At 39.7% G+C, this 19,271-nt stretch overlaps 2 protein-coding genes across 3 annotated transcripts in view; both read left to right on the forward strand.

The window, feature by feature from the left end:
* The first annotated feature begins 1,029 nt into the window (after positions 1-1,029).
* On the forward strand, positions 1,030-8,693 carry slc30a8 (solute carrier family 30 member 8). The gene is made up of 10 exons (XM_077590549.1): positions 1,030-1,166; positions 1,275-1,413; positions 2,560-2,729; positions 2,818-2,964; positions 3,116-3,269; positions 3,354-3,493; positions 5,011-5,123; positions 5,267-5,372; positions 5,446-5,580; positions 8,124-8,693. Exons 2-10 carry the CDS (start codon positions 1,340-1,342, stop codon positions 8,267-8,269), a joined length of 1,185 nt encoding a protein of 394 aa, XP_077446675.1. The 5' UTR covers positions 1,030-1,166; positions 1,275-1,339; the 3' UTR covers positions 8,270-8,693.
* Positions 8,694-10,219: 1,526 nt separating this feature from the next.
* Positions 10,220-19,271, forward strand: part of med30 (mediator complex subunit 30) — a 41,628-nt gene continuing 32,576 nt past the window's right edge. The window contains exons 1-3 of one of the 2 annotated variants that reach the window (XM_077591087.1): positions 10,220-10,324; positions 10,849-11,064; positions 15,018-15,176. In XM_077591087.1, coding sequence (XP_077447213.1) covers positions 10,310-10,324; positions 10,849-11,064; positions 15,018-15,176 — 390 coding nt within the window. In that variant the 5' untranslated portion in view covers positions 10,220-10,309. Of the gene's footprint in view, positions 10,374-10,848; positions 11,065-15,017; positions 15,177-19,271 lie in introns of both variants that reach the window. The other variant, XM_077591088.1, reaches the window with a different exon arrangement.

Below are 19,271 nucleotides of genomic sequence, written 5' to 3' on the forward strand. Positions count from 1 at the left end.
CGCAAGTCAAAAAGTTTGCCCATGTCAATTTTGCCCAAAATGTCAATTTGACTAACAAGTTAGACTCTAACTTGTTAGTCAAATTGACATTTTTACATCATATCATAGAATTAATAGACTTTACTCAACTGTTATTGCCATCATGTGGCTCATTTGGGTAGTACATTCAATTAATCATCTAATCTCATTTTATTTTCTGAACCGCTTTATCCTCACTAGGGTCGCGTGGGGTGCTGGAGTCCATCCCGGCTGACTTCGGGCCAGAGGTGGGGGACACCCTAAATTGGTAGCCAGCCAATCGCAGGGCATAGAAGACAAACGACAAACAACCATTCACACTCACTCATACCTAGGGGCAATTTAGAGTGTCCAATCAGCCTACCATGCATGTATTTGGAATGTGGGAGGAAACTGGAGTACCCGGAGAAAACCCACCAGGCCCGGGGAGAACATGCAAACTCCACACAAGTGTATTGACCTGGATTTGAACCCAGGTCCCCCACCGTGAGGCCAACGCGCTAACCACTAAGCTGCTGGGCCTAATTATAAATGTAATGTTTATTAATTTTGTTCATCAATGAGGATTAATGAAAGTTCACCAAACACTTAAAAAAACAAAAACGGGGAAATAATAAATATTATATTTTTCTGTTAATCTCAAATACATGCTGGGACAAAACAGTGAACAATCTTTTTATTTCTTAAAATAAAAAACAAAAGAAAACCCTTAAATTTTCTGCTTTGAATAAAAACATGAAATCGATGCACATGCATTAAAAACATGCATTTAGGAGCATAAATATGAGGAAGGAAATGACTTGACACCAGAATTACAATAAGTGCCATTTTTAACTCATTGCCTGCCTTTGACAACGATAGACGCTCAGTTCATTTAAACTGGAAGAATTGACTGTGAATCCTTATGTTTTAGAACCATTGGCGGCGATAGACGGCAGCGAATCTTTGCCACCCTTCCGGTCAAAATGGATTGGACGTCTACCGCCGTTAATGGCAGCAACTTGATTTTTAAAAAACGGATAAAAGTGCTGCAAGCGCCACTATTTCTTGGTTTGTTTTTGCACACGGTGCAGAGGTCACAAGGCTGAAAATGCATCGTGAATTAGGGCTGTTTGCACGGTCATGACGTTTCATCAACTCCGAACCAAGTAAGGACAACATATTATTTACTAACAGTTTTACTAACTTTCAATATTTTTTTTATCATGTCTTTTAAGGAAAGCTTTTTATTTATTCTTCTTTTTATAACTTTCCAGTCAGCGTTGTCTCTCCCTCCAATTGTGAGGCAATCCTTTCAGCTGTGACATCCACTCGGTCAATCATGTTTAAATGTCAGAATCCCGAGAAACTGCCGTTGCTTTCTCACGATAAAAGCAACTCCAGTAACGTTGGAAGGTAAGACTTTTTATTTAAAAAATAGATGAATAAATAACATACGATTACGATTAAAATAAGTCTTTTTTTAATTTCATTTTTTCCTCGGTTAAATCCGTATCAATTCGACATCGCCAGAAAAGTACATAAAACGGCTTGTAATTCGCTTTTTTTTTAAATTCTGGGTGAAATACGACATTTTATTTCACTTTTTATTTTTTAATTCATTTTTTTCCACACGGGACTAGATCCTGTTGGGATTAGCAGTGTGCAAAATAGTGGGTTTAGGCAAAGGAAGTGTGCGCGGTGCGCAACAGTCATGAGATTAACACGTTCCTCTTTAGAACCCTACAACAGTTGAATTTTATGCACAATGTAGTCTTCCCTCGATTATCCTGACTTCACTTATCACTTCTTTGGGATTTTTTTTTCTGCTATTAATCATTTTAAAAAAAATCCTAAAAATGTGAAAATGTAATTCTGATGTCAAGACATTTACTCATATTTATGCTCCTAAATGCATGTTTTTGATGCATGTGCATCGATTTCATGTTTTTCAGTCAAATAAAATTTCTGTCACCCTCTATTTTAAACAAAGCAGAAAATTTAAGAGTTTTCTTTTGTTTTTTATTTTTTATTTTAAGAAATAAAAAGATCGTTCACTGTTTTATCCCAACATGTATGTATTTGAACTTAACAGAAAAATACAATATTTATTATTTCCTCGTTTTTGGTGAACTTTCATTAAAACTAAACCAAATTAATAAACATTACATTTATAATTAGACCCGGCGGTTGAGTGGTTAGCGTGGCGCCATCACAGTGGGGGACCTGGGTTCAAATCCAGGTCGGTCCACCTGTGTGGAGTTTGCATGTTCTCCCCCCGGGCTTGCGTGGATTTTCTCTGGGTACTCCGGTTTCCTCCCACATTCCGAAGACATTCATGGTAGGCTGATTGGACACTCTAAATTGCAACTAGTTATGAGTGAGCATGAATGGTTGTTTGTCTCCTTGTGCTCTGTGATTGGCTGGTCGTCAATTCAGGGTTTCCCCCGCCTCTGGCCCGAAGTCAGCTGGGATAGCCCCCCCCTGTGACCCTAGTGGGGATAAAGCGGTTTAGAAAATGAGATGAGAAGTTAAATTAGATAGATTTCATTTCATTTCCAGCACCACTCACAGCCTAGAGGGACAGAATCAAGACATAGTTGGTGGCGTGAAACATTGCCATGACAACAGCCACGCTCAGGAAGACCGTGAAAGAGAGAAAAAAGTGGCCAGGAAGAGGTTGTATGTAGCCTCTGTTGTCTGCCTGATTTTCATGATTGGCGAAATCATTGGTGAGTCAAGAGTTTTGAAATCTTACCATTTTCCCTACATTTAACCCTTCAATAAATATTTTCCTTCTGGCATTCCATTTTCCCCCAGGGGGTTATTTCGCAGGAAGCCTTGCAGTGATGACTGATGCCGCTCACCTATTGGTGGACTTCACTAGCTTCATCATCAGCCTTTTGTCTTTATGGCTCTCCTCCAGACCGGCAACATACAAACTCAGCTACGGATGGCACCGTGCAGGTAAAGTGCTTAATGTATTGTTACGATTAAGCCATTGATAAATTACATGCAGAAGCCCAGATTTATATTTGCTGCATATATAGTTTTCACTCTGTCCCACCCCCCCAAGCCGAATCTTGACCTCTCTGTACTCATTTTCTCATCATTGCAGAAGTCCTGGGGGCACTACTGTCGGTGTTCACAATCTGGATGGTAACAGCAGTGTTAGTTTACTTGGCCGTGGAGCGGCTTATCAATGATGACTACACTATCGAGGGCACGGTCATGCTCATTACCTCAGGCTGTGCTGTTTTGGCCAATATTGTGTGAGAACTCACAAACTGCTTTTAAGTTTATATTAATACTTTTTGAATAGCTACTGATATATTTCACACATACTTTTTGAGCAGTATGGCCCTCACTCTTCATGAATCAGGCCATGGCCACAGTCATGGTGCACTTTCCTCACATGGCCACAGTCACAAGAAAGGGAAAGAAGACGCCAAAATTTCTGATCTCAACGATGTAGAGCAAATCGGAGAAAATCATAGTATGTATATTTATGTAGTCAATTCATGTATTTTTTTCTATAAAACAATTATGTACGTACGTACATATACATGTGTATGTACGTACATATATATGTACGTACGTACGTACATATACGTGTATGTACGTACATATATATGTATATGTACGTACGTACGTACATATGTGTATGTACGTACGTATATATGTGTATGTACGTACGTATATATGTGTATGTACGTACGTATATATGTGTATGTACGTACGTATATATGTGTATGTACGTACGTACATATGTATATGTACGTACGTACATATACATGTGTATGTACGTACGTACGTACATATACATGTGTATGTGCGTACGTATATATGTATACATACGTACACATGTATACGTACTACGTACGTACATATACATGTGTATGTGCGTACGTATATATGTATACATACGTACACATGTATACGTACTACGTACGTACGTATACATGTATACGTACTGCGTACGTACGTATACATGTATACGTACTAATTACGTACGTATACATGTATACGTACTAATTACGTATGTATACATATACGTACGTACGTATGTATACATGTATACGTACTACGTACGTACGTATACATGTATACGTACTACGTACGTACGTATACATGTATACGTACTACGTACGTACGTATACATGTATACGTACGTACGTATACATGTGTATGTACGTACGTACGTACATATACATGTGTATGTGCGTACGTATATATGTATACATACGTACACATGTATACGTACTACGTACGTACATATACATGTGTATGTGCGTACGTATATATGTATACATACGTACACATGTATACGTACTACGTACGTACGTATACATGTATACGTACTGCGTACGTACGTATACATGTATACGTACTAATTACGTACGTATACATGTATACGTACTAATTACGTATGTATACATATACGTACGTACGTATGTATACATGTATACGTACTACGTACGTACGTATACATGTATACGTACTACGTACGTACGTATACATGTATACGTACTACGTACGTACGTATACATGTATACGTACGTACGTATACATGTATATGTACGTAGTACATATACATGTATATGTACATTTATATGTATTTATGTGTGTATATATGTATATGTACGTACATATACGTACATATATATGTATTTATGTGTGTATATATGTATGTACAAGTGTGTATATGTCTTTATGTCCCGGAGTTTGCGTTGTCCGGGGGTAAACTCCTGAAATTCCAGAGAAGTTGGCAGCTCTGGTTGCCAGGTAGATGCCAATTTAATGGGAGCAGGATAAATACAAATAGGAAAGTAGATCAGTAAATCTAAAATTTTGAGATAAACAATTTCAAGGCCATTTGATAACCAATTGTTAAAATGTACACGTGTTCTTTTACAACCAATTTGACTACACTAAGAGTAGTCTAAATCAAGATGGACAATTCCTCATGAATTTATGGTGTGTTTTAAACTACGTATGTACCATTTCTTTCAGTGGTCCGAGTCCAGCAGGCCAATGCGAGTGTGCGTGCGGCCTTTGTGCATGTGGTGGGAGATCTTCTTCAGAGCGTCAGCGTGCTTGTCAGCGCTATAATAATCTTCTTCAAGGTGAGGAGATGTGACGCTTTGGAGAGTGCCTCTAAAACTAATACTACATACCGTATAGTATGCGATTCACATGTTCATGGTTTGGTTAGAGAAAATATGATGAGTACATAATGATCTTGTTTTTTTTTTTTTATACATTTCAGCCAGAATACAAGATGGCAGACCCCATCTGCACGTTCCTTTTCTCTATCCTAGTTTTGTGTACCACCTTCACTATTATGAGAGATATTTTAATTGTCTTGATGGAAGGTGAGCCTGGCATCTGGAATTTATCAAACTTTTCATACATGTCCATGTCTTAAAAATTAAATCTATGCCTCAGGTACCCCAGCAGGGGTGAGGTACGGTGAGGTTCGGGATGGTCTACTGGCAGTGAAAGGGGTCACAGCGGTCCATAATCTTCACATCTGGGCCCTCACCGTCAACCAAGCTGTGCTGTCAGCGCATGTGGCCATAGGTGAGTTGCAAAGTGTCTTGTCAAGAATGTTTTTTTAGCCGTTCTGTTCCAAATCCAGATGGCGAGTTGTGTAATTTTAATGAACATCTGTGGCAAATTTGCACAATGTGCAATTGGGATATTGTAAGAATTTAACGCTGACATCCAAGCACTTACATTTGTGTGGTTGTAACATGACAGAAAATATTAGTGTTCAGTATCAGTGTTTGAACTAATGTAAATAGATGCATTATATCATTTATAAAGAAACTATAACTTTGTTGTTGTTGTTCCTAATGAAAGGCCTTACATTTTTCAACCTATAGTGGCCCCATAGATATTGTACAAGATTACACACTTTACTTAGGTAATCCAAATGAAACATCTTTATCTATACTTATGAATGGACGTGAGACACACTCCGAGCAAACATGATTGACTTTTTTTCAACTGAACCTCGTCCCCAAACTTCAATGGTCCTAATCACTCAGCCTGCAGAGCACAACTGCACTGGCACGTGAGTTTATCCGTCGTTTACAGACGTCTCTGTGGTTCCCTCTCTCCGTGGTGTCTCAGTTGGCGGCGTTGGGTTCTAGAGCAGTGTTTCCCAACCTTTTATGAGCATTGAAAAAATCTCTAGGGACACCATCATCTGAAAATCTTTTAATTGAAAACAATGTCCTGTCCTCTATATTAACAATAGTCATTCTCATCAAAGTTTTATCAGCAGAAATCACATAAACCTCCAAAGTTATTCTCATCTCATCTCATTTTCTGAACCGCTTGATCCTCATTAGGGTTGCGGGGGTGCTGGAGCCTATCCCAGCTGATTCCAAGCCCGAGGCAGGGGACACCCTGGATCAGTGGCCAGCTGATCGCAGAGCACAAGGAGACGGACAACCATGCACACTCACTCATACCTAGGGGCAATTTAGAGTGTCCAATCAGCCTACCATGCATGTCTTTGGAATGTGGGAGGAAACCGGAGTACCCGGAGGAAACCCACGCAGGCCTGGGGAGAACACGCAAACTCCACACAGGTGGACGTGATCTGGATTTGAACCCAGGATCCGAGAGCTACGAGGCCGACGCGCAAACCACTCGCTTCACTGGGCCGCCCCAAAGTTATTCCTTAATCAAATTTTCCCACACTGACCTATTGTCCCCAAAAGTTGATGTCTGCGGACCCTGAACAACTTCCGGTTCAAGTGATTAAAAAAGTAATGTAATTTTTTTTAATCGCATAATTTTATGACTTTTCTCTAAATATTACTTGAATCTCCTAACATTGCACAGAAAAATGTGCTCACACAGACTCTATGTTGGAAAAGTCGATGCCCTAGAAACCAAACAACTTCTGGTTCATGTTAGAGGAAAAATAAGCAACAAAATGACCGTTTCACAATTTGAATCTCGTAATAGTATAATATATAATTTAACGTTCATGTTTTGATTTAAACTTGTAATAGTTCAATTTTAATCTCGTTTTATTCATGACTTTTTCTCTCTGAATATTACATTGTATGACTTCTTGCAATTTCCCACGGCACACCTGACCATTGCTCACGCGACACCAGTGTGCCCACGGCAGAGTGGTTGGGAAACACTGCTCTAGAGTCCATATGGCTCTTCTCACTCTGACGTGATTAAAGCATGTCACGGAAGAGGTTATTGATTGGCTAACATAGGGCAAGATGTCAGGGTAAGCCAATCAGGGGACAGTTTGACAGAGTAGGGTCTTAGTAGTATGGGTTATAAACAGACACACATAAATCCTGTTTACGCAAAGACACAAAACTGTTTACTGTGATCCTTCACCACTTCGCTGCTCCAGTACATCGCTTTATATAAAAAAAAAAGTTTTGTAAAAAAAAAAAAAACCTCGCAAGCGGAAGACAGGTTAAAAAATGGCTGAAGTCAAGACTCCGCGTCTTTTTGGTGCTGAATTGGGTGGCACTCAGTGCTGAAGAAGAAGCGATATTTCACAGTAGAGCTGAATAGTATAGAACAGGGGTGTCAAACTCTTTTTTTGTTGCGGGACACGTAGTTTCGATTTTATCCGGAGGTCCAGTATGTCTTCCAACTAGGCTGCCAAAATTAATTGATTAATAAATTGACAGATTTTTCAATCGTGCTGATCGATAGATCATTTTTGGACATTCAAATGTGTACAAATTGTCTGCAATTATTGATTTAAAATGAGCAAACAGGAAATATTCCCTATACATCTATAATCTTCATTTGAATTTGATCATGAAAGAGAAAGTTGGCACTCATGATTTACTTTCTCGGGCCGCACAAAATGATGCGGCGGGCCAGATTTGGCCCCCGGGCCGCCACTTTGACACCTGTGGTATAGAAAACTGAGAAGGAAGATGTCTTACCATTTTTTAAAGTAATATTATGTAGTAAGTTGATTAAACTTGGTAAGTAATGCTAAGTTTGACTCTTTACTTCTCAGAAGTCAATTCAAAAACACCGATTAGGGGTAATGGTTACATTTGCAAACCATTTAAGATGTTTACTAACCATAATGTCTTTTCATCCACCTCTCCTCTCTACAGATGAGTCAATAGATGCACAGACAGTTCTGCGAGAAATGACGCAGGCCTGTTACTCGTCTTATAACTTCCATTCAATCACCATCCAAATGGAGCGACAGGCTGATCTGAAACCGGGTTGCACCCTGTGTGAGGACCCAAAAATGTAAAAAAAAAAAACCCGATAAGAAATTTTGCTGGCCCACGATCTCAGAATATTTGTTGCCTCTGCACAAGGTATGATGAGCATTATTGTATGGGAATGAAATTAGTTAAATCCATTTTCTAATTTAAGCAAATATCTCTCTTCTCATTGTTTTATGTGAAACCTCAAGTTTGTTTTATATATTGATTGTACCTGTACTCTGTCAAAGTCTGATCAGACACATTTACACGTTTACAAATTTACAATCAATAAAATGTTACTGTATAATAAGAATGTAACGCATATTTCGATACTCAGCGATCTTTTCATATTCATTCTAATGTATATTAAAATGAAAGTTTTAATGAATTTAGACCAAGAGCTCTGACTTCTAGGATGATGTATACAGTACACATATTCATTACATTAAAATGCAGGAAGAGACTGTAGTACTGTACTTGTTTTTATGAAGTGAAATCTGGCTGAATTCGATCTGCACCATCCGGTTGTTGATCAAGTAATCGCAAAAACACTAGGATAAAGTGGCCTGAATAGTTGATAGCAATGTTCCCTCTAATTTTTTGTTTGTCTGGGCAGAAAGACAACCTCCCTGAGCACACTGAGTACCGGTGTGAGCAACATCATCATTGCTCGCTATGGGCACACACCAGTATCGCACCTGCCATAAGCAGGTGCATGTCTACTACACATAAATTATTTAGTAATAATAAAATGTAATGATTAATATCTATGAATGGGCGGCCCGGCGGATGAGTGGTGCGCGCGTCGGCCTCACAGCTAAAAAAAGGGATTTTATTTTGTGCGCTCCATATGATTTGCTGTGCGCAGAGAAGACGAGAGTAGTGCGCAATTGCACACGCGCGCAGCTTAGAGGGAACATTGGTTGGTAGTCATAGGGAATTCTTTTGGCAATGGTATGTTCCAATTAGTCTGGTGATACAGTAATTGGCATTTTAAAAATATTATTCATACACAAGTATCAGCAGGTTCATAAGAAAGTTGGTGCCTCACAAGAGAATGTTTACAGAAATGTTATCGGTATTTATTTTTTCAGGGGATGCAACAGGCACTACTTGAGGTGGGTGGGCCGGTGGAGCGAGTGGTTAGTGCATCGGCCTCACAGCTCTGGGGTCCTGGGTTCAAATCCAGGTCGGTCCACCTGCGTGGGTTTCCTCTGGGTACTCTGGTTTCCTCCCACATTCCAAAAACAATCATGGTAGGCTGATTTGACACTTGACCCTGCGATCGGCTGGCCACCAATTCAAAATGTCCCCCGCCTCTGGCCTGGAGTCAGCTGGGGATAGGCTCCAGCACCCCCTGCGACCCTAATCAGGATAAAGCGGTTCAGAAAATGAAAAGACTAAGTATTACTTGAGGACGTTGCACAAAATGTGGGGTATGCCAGATAAAAAAAAAAGGAAACTAAGCCTCTAACATCCATCATAAATCATTTCAATTAAGCAATAGACCTAATCTACTTATTTAGTCTCATTCAAGCCTGAGGACAGTCTTCTTTCAACCCCCACTATATCATCTAATTTAGAGCAGGAGAGAGAGCAAATCCTGGAAAAAAATGTTTTTGGCAGCATAGTGCCTCTTTGATTTGATTAAACCCCAGTGTCTCAATAAAGAGCCATGGGCGGTGGATGGTTGTATTTGTAAATATTTAATTTGGGGAAACACGCGCACACTAAATTTGTTGACTTTTATTTTCACTATACACCACAGCAAGGCGCTGTTTCCCTAAATTACATCAACACACGACTTCTGAGCTTCTTACCGTAATGATCAAAATAGCCATATAAAAAGAAAATTAGACCCACCAAAATGTTTTGAGCGTAGTCTTTGTAACATTCCCCATCCCAATTTTTTTATTCATCTTAAAATACCCACAGACTAATCAGGTCCGACCCCCAAAACGGGAATTCTTTGATTATAATATTAGTTTGCTCTTTTACTTTTACTGTTATGGTTTCAGGCGTAGTTCTCGCGATACTTCCAACCTGCGGAGAAAGAGAACTTGACATGCAACCAACGCCGACAAATGATCACAACTCAGGTAACACTTCAGTGCCAAATGTGATACTTACAATCTTTAACATTTGAAGGTGTGCTTAAGTTGCATTTAGATAGTAAACGCCTTCCAAAAATATGTCGACTTTTATTTTTATTCGCGTAGCTTTCATAACAAGCGATCCACTTTACCATGTGGAACCACTGCTCTATACTTACTGCTACTTTATCGCTTTTCGCTCAAGTGAATTGTGTTATCATGTTTTCGTAATGCCATGTCAGCGACTTTTATCGATCTATAGGCACTTTAGACTGTTTTTTGTTGACGACACAACTGACGCCGAGCCGCAACGTTACCTAAAGTGAATTTCTCTACTACTTTTACCCCAATTGACGATAATAAGAGCTTATTTTTTTAACATTAAAACTAGTAATGCTGTCATTCATTGTTTAGAATGCAATCAAATGCTGTAAAACAAGTGATATCCATCTGGATTAGGAAATATACATTTAAATCTTACAATTAAGAGCATAAAGTTTGACTAACCCGGAATATTCTATTTGATTAAGGCACATAAGGACTTGATCCACTTCAATCAGCATCCTGCTGTCTCCATGACAACCCCTTCACTAGTGTCACCTTTTGCTGGGCAGCCTCAGCCGCAGCAGGCCCAGGCAGCTCGTGATGCTCGTGACACAGCCTCATCGTGCCGCATCGGCCAGGAGACGGTCCAAGACATTGTCCTTCGGACCATGGAGATCTTCCAGCTCCTAAGAAACATGCAGGTGCTCGAATTTTTCTCTCTGTATACCTTGCCAATCATTCATACATGAAACGAAATGTATACTCCCACATGATGTGTTCCACCTAGAGCAGGGGTAGGGAAACTATGTCTCGGGAGCCATATGTGGCTCTTCTGATGGCTGCATGTGGCTCTTCGCTAACCTGTGAGGTAAAATATGTTTTTAAACCGCTGGCGACAGAGCCGAGTCCCGAATGCACCATTAGGAGCGTCACGTCGGCACTATGGCGCTGACAGTACCTCTAACTTTAATCATCTTTTTTTTTTAAATTATATTTTTATTAGACTTTTCTGCATGCATATTTTCATTGGTTAGCAACTGCGCAACAGTCCTCTCAAAATAATTCATTTTGTACTTTAAAAGTGGTAAAATGACCCCAAAAAGTCACATCTCATTTTCACATTTTTACACTAAAATTCTGAGTATGGCTCTCAAAGAAATACAATTTGAAAATAGGAATTGTTTATGGCTCTCTGTGTCAAAAAGGTTCCCGACCCCTGACCTAGAGGTAAGATCTTGAGGCCGACCTGAAATTGCGGTCAGGTCGGGCCTAAAATGTCAATCATTACGTCAGGTTTGGGTCGGGCTGGTTTTCTCTGGCTGAAAAAAAAGTATACTAAAACGATGTGTGGTCTGAATTGCACTTTTTCATTCATTTGTTCATCTTCCATACCGCCCATCCTCAAAAAGGTTGCGGGGGTTGCTGGAGCCTAACCAATGTTCCCTCTAATTTTTTTGTTTGTCTGGGCAGAAAGACAACCTCCCTGAGCACACCGAGTACTGGTGTGAGCAACATCGCTATGGGCACACACCAGTATCACTCTTGCCATAAGCAGGTGTATGTCTACTACTCGTAAATGATTTAGCAATAATAAAATGTAATGAATAATATCTATGAATGGGCGGCCCAGCGGATGAGTAGTTCGCGCGTCGGCCTCACGGCAAAAAATAAAAATAAAAAATAAAATAATTGGGATTTTATTTTGTGCGCTCCATATGATTTGCTGTGCGCAGAGAAGACGAGAGTAGTGCGCAATTGCGCAGCTTAGAGGGAACACTGAGCCTAACCCAACTGTCTTCGGGCGAAAGGCAGACTACACCCTTGACTGGTCGCCAGTCAGTCGTAGGGCGCACAGAGAGACAGACAACCACTCACACTGCCATCGAGTGGGAATTGAACCTAGACTGCCTGCACCAAATTCAGGCGGAAGAACCACTGCAGCATCGGGTGGCCCTGAATTGAATTTATCAGTGTAATGGTGGAGATCATAAAAATGCGTAAAAACAAATACAATGTAACTGCAGCTCATAAAAATGCATACAAAATAAAATAGCAAATAACATGTAACTCTTTTGGCCACACTTCTTACCTGATTCAGTGCCTTAGGCATATGTTTTAAATTGTTTTAAATCTTTTACAATCAAAACTTTTCCTGCATGGATTTCTATACATTTTATATTCTGTTCATCTTAATCCCAAACTTTAAGAAAATGAGTTTATTTCAAAAATGCAACAAAGCACCTTTTTTCTTTTATTTTACATATCTGCGTGGAGCATCTGTTCCTCCCTCCTGCACATTATAAGAATGGCAAATAGAATGGCTGTGCCCAACATGCAAAATATTGTACAGGGAGAAGCTTTTTACACACAAAGGCATATATGCAAATAAAATAGATTATACTTCGGTAGTTAGCACAAGTGTGTGCTTGTCTTAGATGTATAATTGAATATACAACTATATTTATGCAGGAATCATGATTTCACAGATAGCAAAATTTGTTTTAGCTGCTTATAAGAACCAAATAAGTGCTCACATACTAGATATGTCCTATCGGTGTTAAATTGCTCTTTTATGCGTCACATTTTGTTTCACTTCAAGCTTTTATTAGAAAAGGATTGCGGATAACTAAAGAAGAGGAAAACGTATTTTCCTAGGTAAAAGAAGGTCCTATATTATTTCATTTGGCAGATACAGTGATTTATATCATGTATACACTAATTTTTGGACTAAGCCTCACTCACTATAAGAAATTGTATTTGTTCATATCTAAAGTACATTGGAAGGTATAGATACACATATTGGAAATTCTCACCAAAGGAAATTCAGCTCATTAGCCTAGAAATCCAGAAATAAACTGCACTGTAAAGTGGAGGGTTAAAAAAATAGTGGTTTATAGAAATTATGTGAACAATATGATCTAATATTCTGCGGGCCTAGAAACAACTGAACAACTGTCAAAAACTCTTAAGCAGTTGCGTAGAGTGGTTGAAGGCCCAGATTTTACACACGAATACCACAGAATTTATAGTAATTACACTTCAGGTGCCTGTTTTATCATTGTATTCTTTCGTATTGAACGATTTAAAATACTGTTAAGTATTCAATGTGTAAATTGACTCACAAATTTGGTCATGAAAAATTGTTCAAATTTAATAGCACTGTACAGACGCTCCCCTACTTACGAACATTCAACTTACGAACAATGGTACATACGAACATGTCTGCAAATTGCGTTTAAGTCGAAAAATGTTCGTAGGTCCAATTTTGTATTTTTTTTCCAAGTAGTGCTTCTTTCCACCGCTAATACCGACGCCTGGCGCTGTGAGGGCTCAGCTCACCCAGCATCTACCTTCTTCTTCGTTGCAATGCGGAAGTGCGTGAACGTATCTCCAGTGGGCAAAGAACCTTTTTCATTTGTATCATTAAATATCTTGTGCATCCATTATTGAATATGGTTGGTAAAAAGCGAAATGCTTCTATTGAGGGAGTTGCAAGGAAGAGGCAAGCCATTTCATTTGAATTGAGTGGCAATAATAACGAAGCTTGATGCGCGTGAGAGTGGTGATTGTTTCACGGGCATTGAATCGTTCGACCGTCAGTACCATTTATAAACAGAAAGATCGAGCAGCAGGACCCAAATATTGAACGTTGCACAAAGTTTGCAAATCAATTGAATGATGCCATACAGTGCTACCGCATCATTTATGATGAAAAAAAGAAGAAAACTGTGCCATCGTCGTTAGATCGCTTCTTTCGGCCAGTTTCTAATACATAAATCTCTCTCTCCATACAGTACTGTACATATTCTCTCCATTTTATTACATGTTTTTTTCAGTACAAACCAATGCGTGTTACTTATACAAGCCTTAAACATACAAATGCACGTATATAAACCTTCAATATACTTATATAGGCCTTAAACATAAATTATAATACAAAATATAGCACTGAATCAACTTACAAACAAATTCAACTTATGAACAATCGCTCGGAACCTAACTCGTTCGTAAGTAGGGGAGCGTCTGTATTTTATTGTAATTTCTCTGCTTTGCAGGCGTAAATAATCTATTTGCCATGCACTGTAAATGTAGCTCATCTTTGATCGTGTCCTGAAAACAAGTTTAGCATGTGTTAATCATGGTTGACATCCTGCTTCTGGGAAACAGCCAATCCTGCAACTTGTTAAAATCACAGCCGGCAAAGATTTGTATAAACAGGCCTCAACCACAGAATGGGCTAGCGTTGGATTAACCCCCCCCTCTTTTTAATTTACAGGTTTTCTTTGTAAGCCATAGAACATTGTCATCTTTATTCTCCCTCCTTGCTTATCTCAGTTACTGTCTTCTTGTCTTCTGATTTTATCCACATGTCTTACACTCGCTTTTCACCACGCTTGCTCTGAAAACGGGCTTGCGTTATGTTATGCAAGCAGTTAATGTCAAATGTGTCTTGTTGCTCTTTAGTTGTTGCTCTCATTGTCACTTCTTGCTTCAGTTTTTTTTGTGTGGCGGTCTTTGTTGTCATTTTTAAATAGCGAGGATGATATTCATCAATATTATATGATCTGCATGAATCAAATGGATTGGTATATGTTGGAGTCATTGGGGATTGATCCATGCAGGCCTTTACTTAACAGATATTTTCTGGTTTCAGCTGCCTAATGGAGTCACGTACCACCCCAACACTCACCAAGATAGAGTGGCAAAACTCCAAGAGCATCTTCGCATTCTTTCTGTGCTCTTTTGCAAACTACGGTTCGTCTACGACAAATGTTCGGAAAACTGTGCTGGGTTGGAGCCAATACTTCCAGAGGTATGCCTTATTCCAGACACATTCATTCATTTTCTGTACTGTATTTCTGTACTAAAATGTGTCTATTGCTGGAGTTTTTCCCCTCTAACTACGGACACTAGGCAGAGGACCAATGTTCCCTCAAATTTTTTGTTTGTCTGGGCAGAAAGACAACCTCCCTGAGCACACTGAGTACCGGTGTGAGCAACATCATCATTGCTCGCTATGGGCACACACCAGTATCACACCTGCCATAAGCAGGTGCATGTGTACTACACATAAATGATTTAGTAATAATAAAATGTAATGATTAATATCTATGAATGGGCGGCCCGGCGGATGAGTGGTTCGCGCGTTGGCCTCACAGCTAAAAAAAAAAGGCTTTTTATTTTGTGCGCTCCATATGATTTGCTGTGCGCAGAGAACACGAGAGTAGTGCGCAATTGCGCACACGCGCAGCTTAGAGGGAATATTGCAGAGGACACCTTGAAATGGTGGCCTCCCAGTTGCCGGAATTAAACAACACAATTTCAACCTGATTGTAGCCCAACAGACAAGTCCTGGAGAATTGTTGAATGTCTTGGCCAACATTATGTAGTGGAGGTGGTCACGACACCTCGTGTAGCATCACATATATTCCGACTGCCAATCCTGGTGTGTCAAACGCCTCATGACCACGTCGTAGGACGTTTGGCGTGTGACATTACAGTCGTGCTCCCACTATTTGTTGATGAATACTCACCGATAGTGTAAAGTCATGTTCGTTCTCTTGCCTGTTTGTTCGTCTTTTACCCGCAGTGTGTGACATTTACACGTTTCCTGAAGGTGGGACACTGAGTTGTTCCTCCATGCAGACAAAATAAACATTGAGATTGATTATTCCGTCTTCGGTGCGGGGGTTAGGGTTAGGGCAGGGGTCGGGAACCTTTTTGATGGAGAGAGCCATAAACAATTAATATCTTTTTAAATGTTAATCCTTGAGAGCCATGCTCCGAATTTAAAAGTCGACATACATGAAAATGTGTGCCTTTTTTAGTCACTTCACCACTTTTAAAGTACAAAAAGTCTCTGAATTCTTTTGACGACATTGTTCCGTTGTTGCTAATCAATGAGTATCAATGAGAATATCCATGCAGAAGAGTGTAATGAAAAAAAAAAAGATTATAAGGGACTGTAGGTAGTCAACGCCATAATACCAACGTAAAGATCCTATTCTTGCGCTTTCTCACCAGCAGTTTCCATAGATTACCTCACAGGTTAGCAGAGAGCCATCTGCAGCCATCAAAAGAGCCATATGTGGCTCCCGAGCCATAGGTTCCCTACCCCTAGGTTGGGGTGTGGGCTGGGATAGGCTCGGGCAACCCCGCAACCCTTATGAGGATGCGCGGTACGGAAAATGAATGAATGAATTAAAAATAATTTTTCCGTGTGCTCTACTTAAATGTCTGTACCTGAATGTCTATTTTTGGCATCCTTCCAATACTAACAACTGACAAATTTACTACAGTGGTACCTCGAGATACGAGCTTAATTGGTTCCGGGACTGAGCTCGTATGTCGATTTATTCGTAACTCAAAGGAACGTTTCCCATAGAAATGAACTAAAAACAAAATAATTCTTTCCAACCCTCTGTAAGAACACCCAAAACAGGATATTGGAAAAATATTTTTATTTGTTCTAATTCGCCATCTATTAAGAAAGTAACGAATAACTAGTGGTTTAATAGTACCAAAATGTGTTTAATAGTACTAAAATGTGTTTAATAATAGTACTAAAATTAGACGGAGGGGAGAGAGAGACGGACAGAGAGAGGGGGGGAGGCTTTTTGCATGGCAACGTGCTCGTAACATAACATAAATAAATTTAAATGAACTTGGATTATGATGCAGACACACTCCAAAATAAGTTTAATCTAACCTTACTCCAAACTTAATTCTAATTTTGTTTTAAATTGTTATACCTTTCTTCTCCCGGGTTGGCTCTCTTTGCCCCGCCTCCACCCTGACTTTCAGATGCAACCTATCGAGGGTTGTTTGCTTTTGTATTCCCTTCAAAATATTCCCAAAATGATGCACACAAATGTCCTCACCATAGGATAACGCATGACCACTTGCCAACGAGAAGTAGTATATACGCCATTTGCACTGACTAACGGGAAAAAAACATGCAAAAAAAATGCTACGCTCCGCCCAGTGCTCGTAGAGACATTACACGAGGGAGTTTCGACCAGAGAGACATTACACGAGGGAGTTGCGACCAGGAAGATGTTCTCATGAGCAGCCTCTCGCGTCCGCTGTATGCTCGTATATCAACATTTGTCTCGTATCTCAAGATAAATATTTGCCCAAAAATTTACTTGTATCTCAAATTGCTCGTATGTCAGGGCACTCGTATGTCGAGGTACCACTGTACTCTGGTTTGAGTTACATGTTACATTTTTTTCCAAATTCAAATGCATAATTCAAATTATGTATGTTGTTCCCCGTGATTAATTCTAGCGTCCTACTATATAAGTCAGCTTTTGATGCATTATATATTTTACCACAGCAGCCATGCTTTTCTTGACATTCACACAAGCTCACATATTCTGCTCTTTTCTCTGGGGAATTCTTATCTATTTCCCTGAGGTCTTTATTTTCTCTGTGCTTTCAGTAGATTATCTGAGCTTTTGACGTTAGTCTCCAGAGTATTTTTAGGCTGGTTATGGTCACCATCCACCTTCTGGGACAGCATTCCCCCTACACATGCATGACAAGCTCACCAACATACATTTCTGCCATATCCCACTCCAGACATGCTTGTCTACTATTGTGTGATAAGGTATTCCACAACCAGATGCTGGCTCATTGGTCATGCACTGTGCACCAATCCATACAGCCTTGCTGTTTGATTGGATTTAAGACCGCAGCAGACCCCAATTTCTACAGATTGGTTTGGAGCTAATCCCTCCTGAGGATAAACGAGGATGTGAGAAATCAGATCTGAATGGCAACAAATCTTCAATGGTTTCCACTTGTCAACTGTTTTTATTCGCTTGTATTTGAACACCACATAAATTAATGTGGGTAGTTTGCTGTTTGTGGTTAAAATCAGTTGATGGGATTGTTCACTTGAACACTTGATTTAAATTAATTTGGTTTATTTCCACTCATCATTTCCCTACATCACGTCTTCATTAGAGTCAGGGGGTGAATCAAAGTCATACATTTTGGGTGAAAGATAATCAAATGGGCCTTAAAAGTATAACCGATTTTGTCCGTCGATTAGATTTACAATCAGTTGGCGACATTATTCCTCGAGCAATTGGTTGCGGACATTGGTGGTCACTAATATGAGTATATAAGTGCTCTTCTTGGGTATTTTCATACTCGAGGTTGTCAAATTTGGGTTGGTTCCCGGGCCGCATTAACGTTAACTCCATTTCATGTGGGCCAGACCATTTTAGATCTAATGTTTAGAATTTTTTGAAAAAAATTGGATTAGAAGAACTTGATCAAAAGCCCTAAATACAGACGCTCCCCTACTTACGAACATTCAACTTACGAACAACGGTACATACGAACATGTCTGCAAATTGCGTTTAAGTCCAAAAATGTTCGCAAGTCCAATTTTGTATTTCGCGCCTTTTTCGGAGTAGTACTTCTTTCCGCCGCTAATACCGACGCCTGGCGCTGTGAGAGCTCAGCTCACCCAGCATCTACCTTCTTCTTCGTTGCAATGCGGAAGTGCGTGAATGTATCTCCAGTGTGCAAAGAACCTTTTTCATTTGTATCATTAAATATCTCATGCATCCAATATTGAATATGGTTGGTAAAAAGCTAAAGGCTTCTATTGAGGGAGTTGCAAGGAAGAGGCAAGCCATTTCATTTGAAACGAGTGGCAATAATAACGAAGCTTGATGCGCGTGAGAGTGGTGAGCGTTTCACGGGCATTGAATCGTTCGACCGTCAGTACCATTTATAAACAGAAAGATCGAGCAGCAGGACCCAAATATTGAACGTTGCACAAAGTTTGCAAATCAATTGAATGATGCCATACAGTGCTACCGCATCATTTATGATGAAAAAAAGAAGAAAACTGTGCAATCGTCATTAGGTCGCTTCTTTTGGCCAGTTT

This window comes from Stigmatopora argus, chromosome 21, assembly GCF_051989625.1.
Source record: "Stigmatopora argus isolate UIUO_Sarg chromosome 21, RoL_Sarg_1.0, whole genome shotgun sequence".
Lineage (NCBI taxonomy): Eukaryota > Metazoa > Chordata > Actinopteri > Syngnathiformes > Syngnathidae > Stigmatopora > Stigmatopora argus.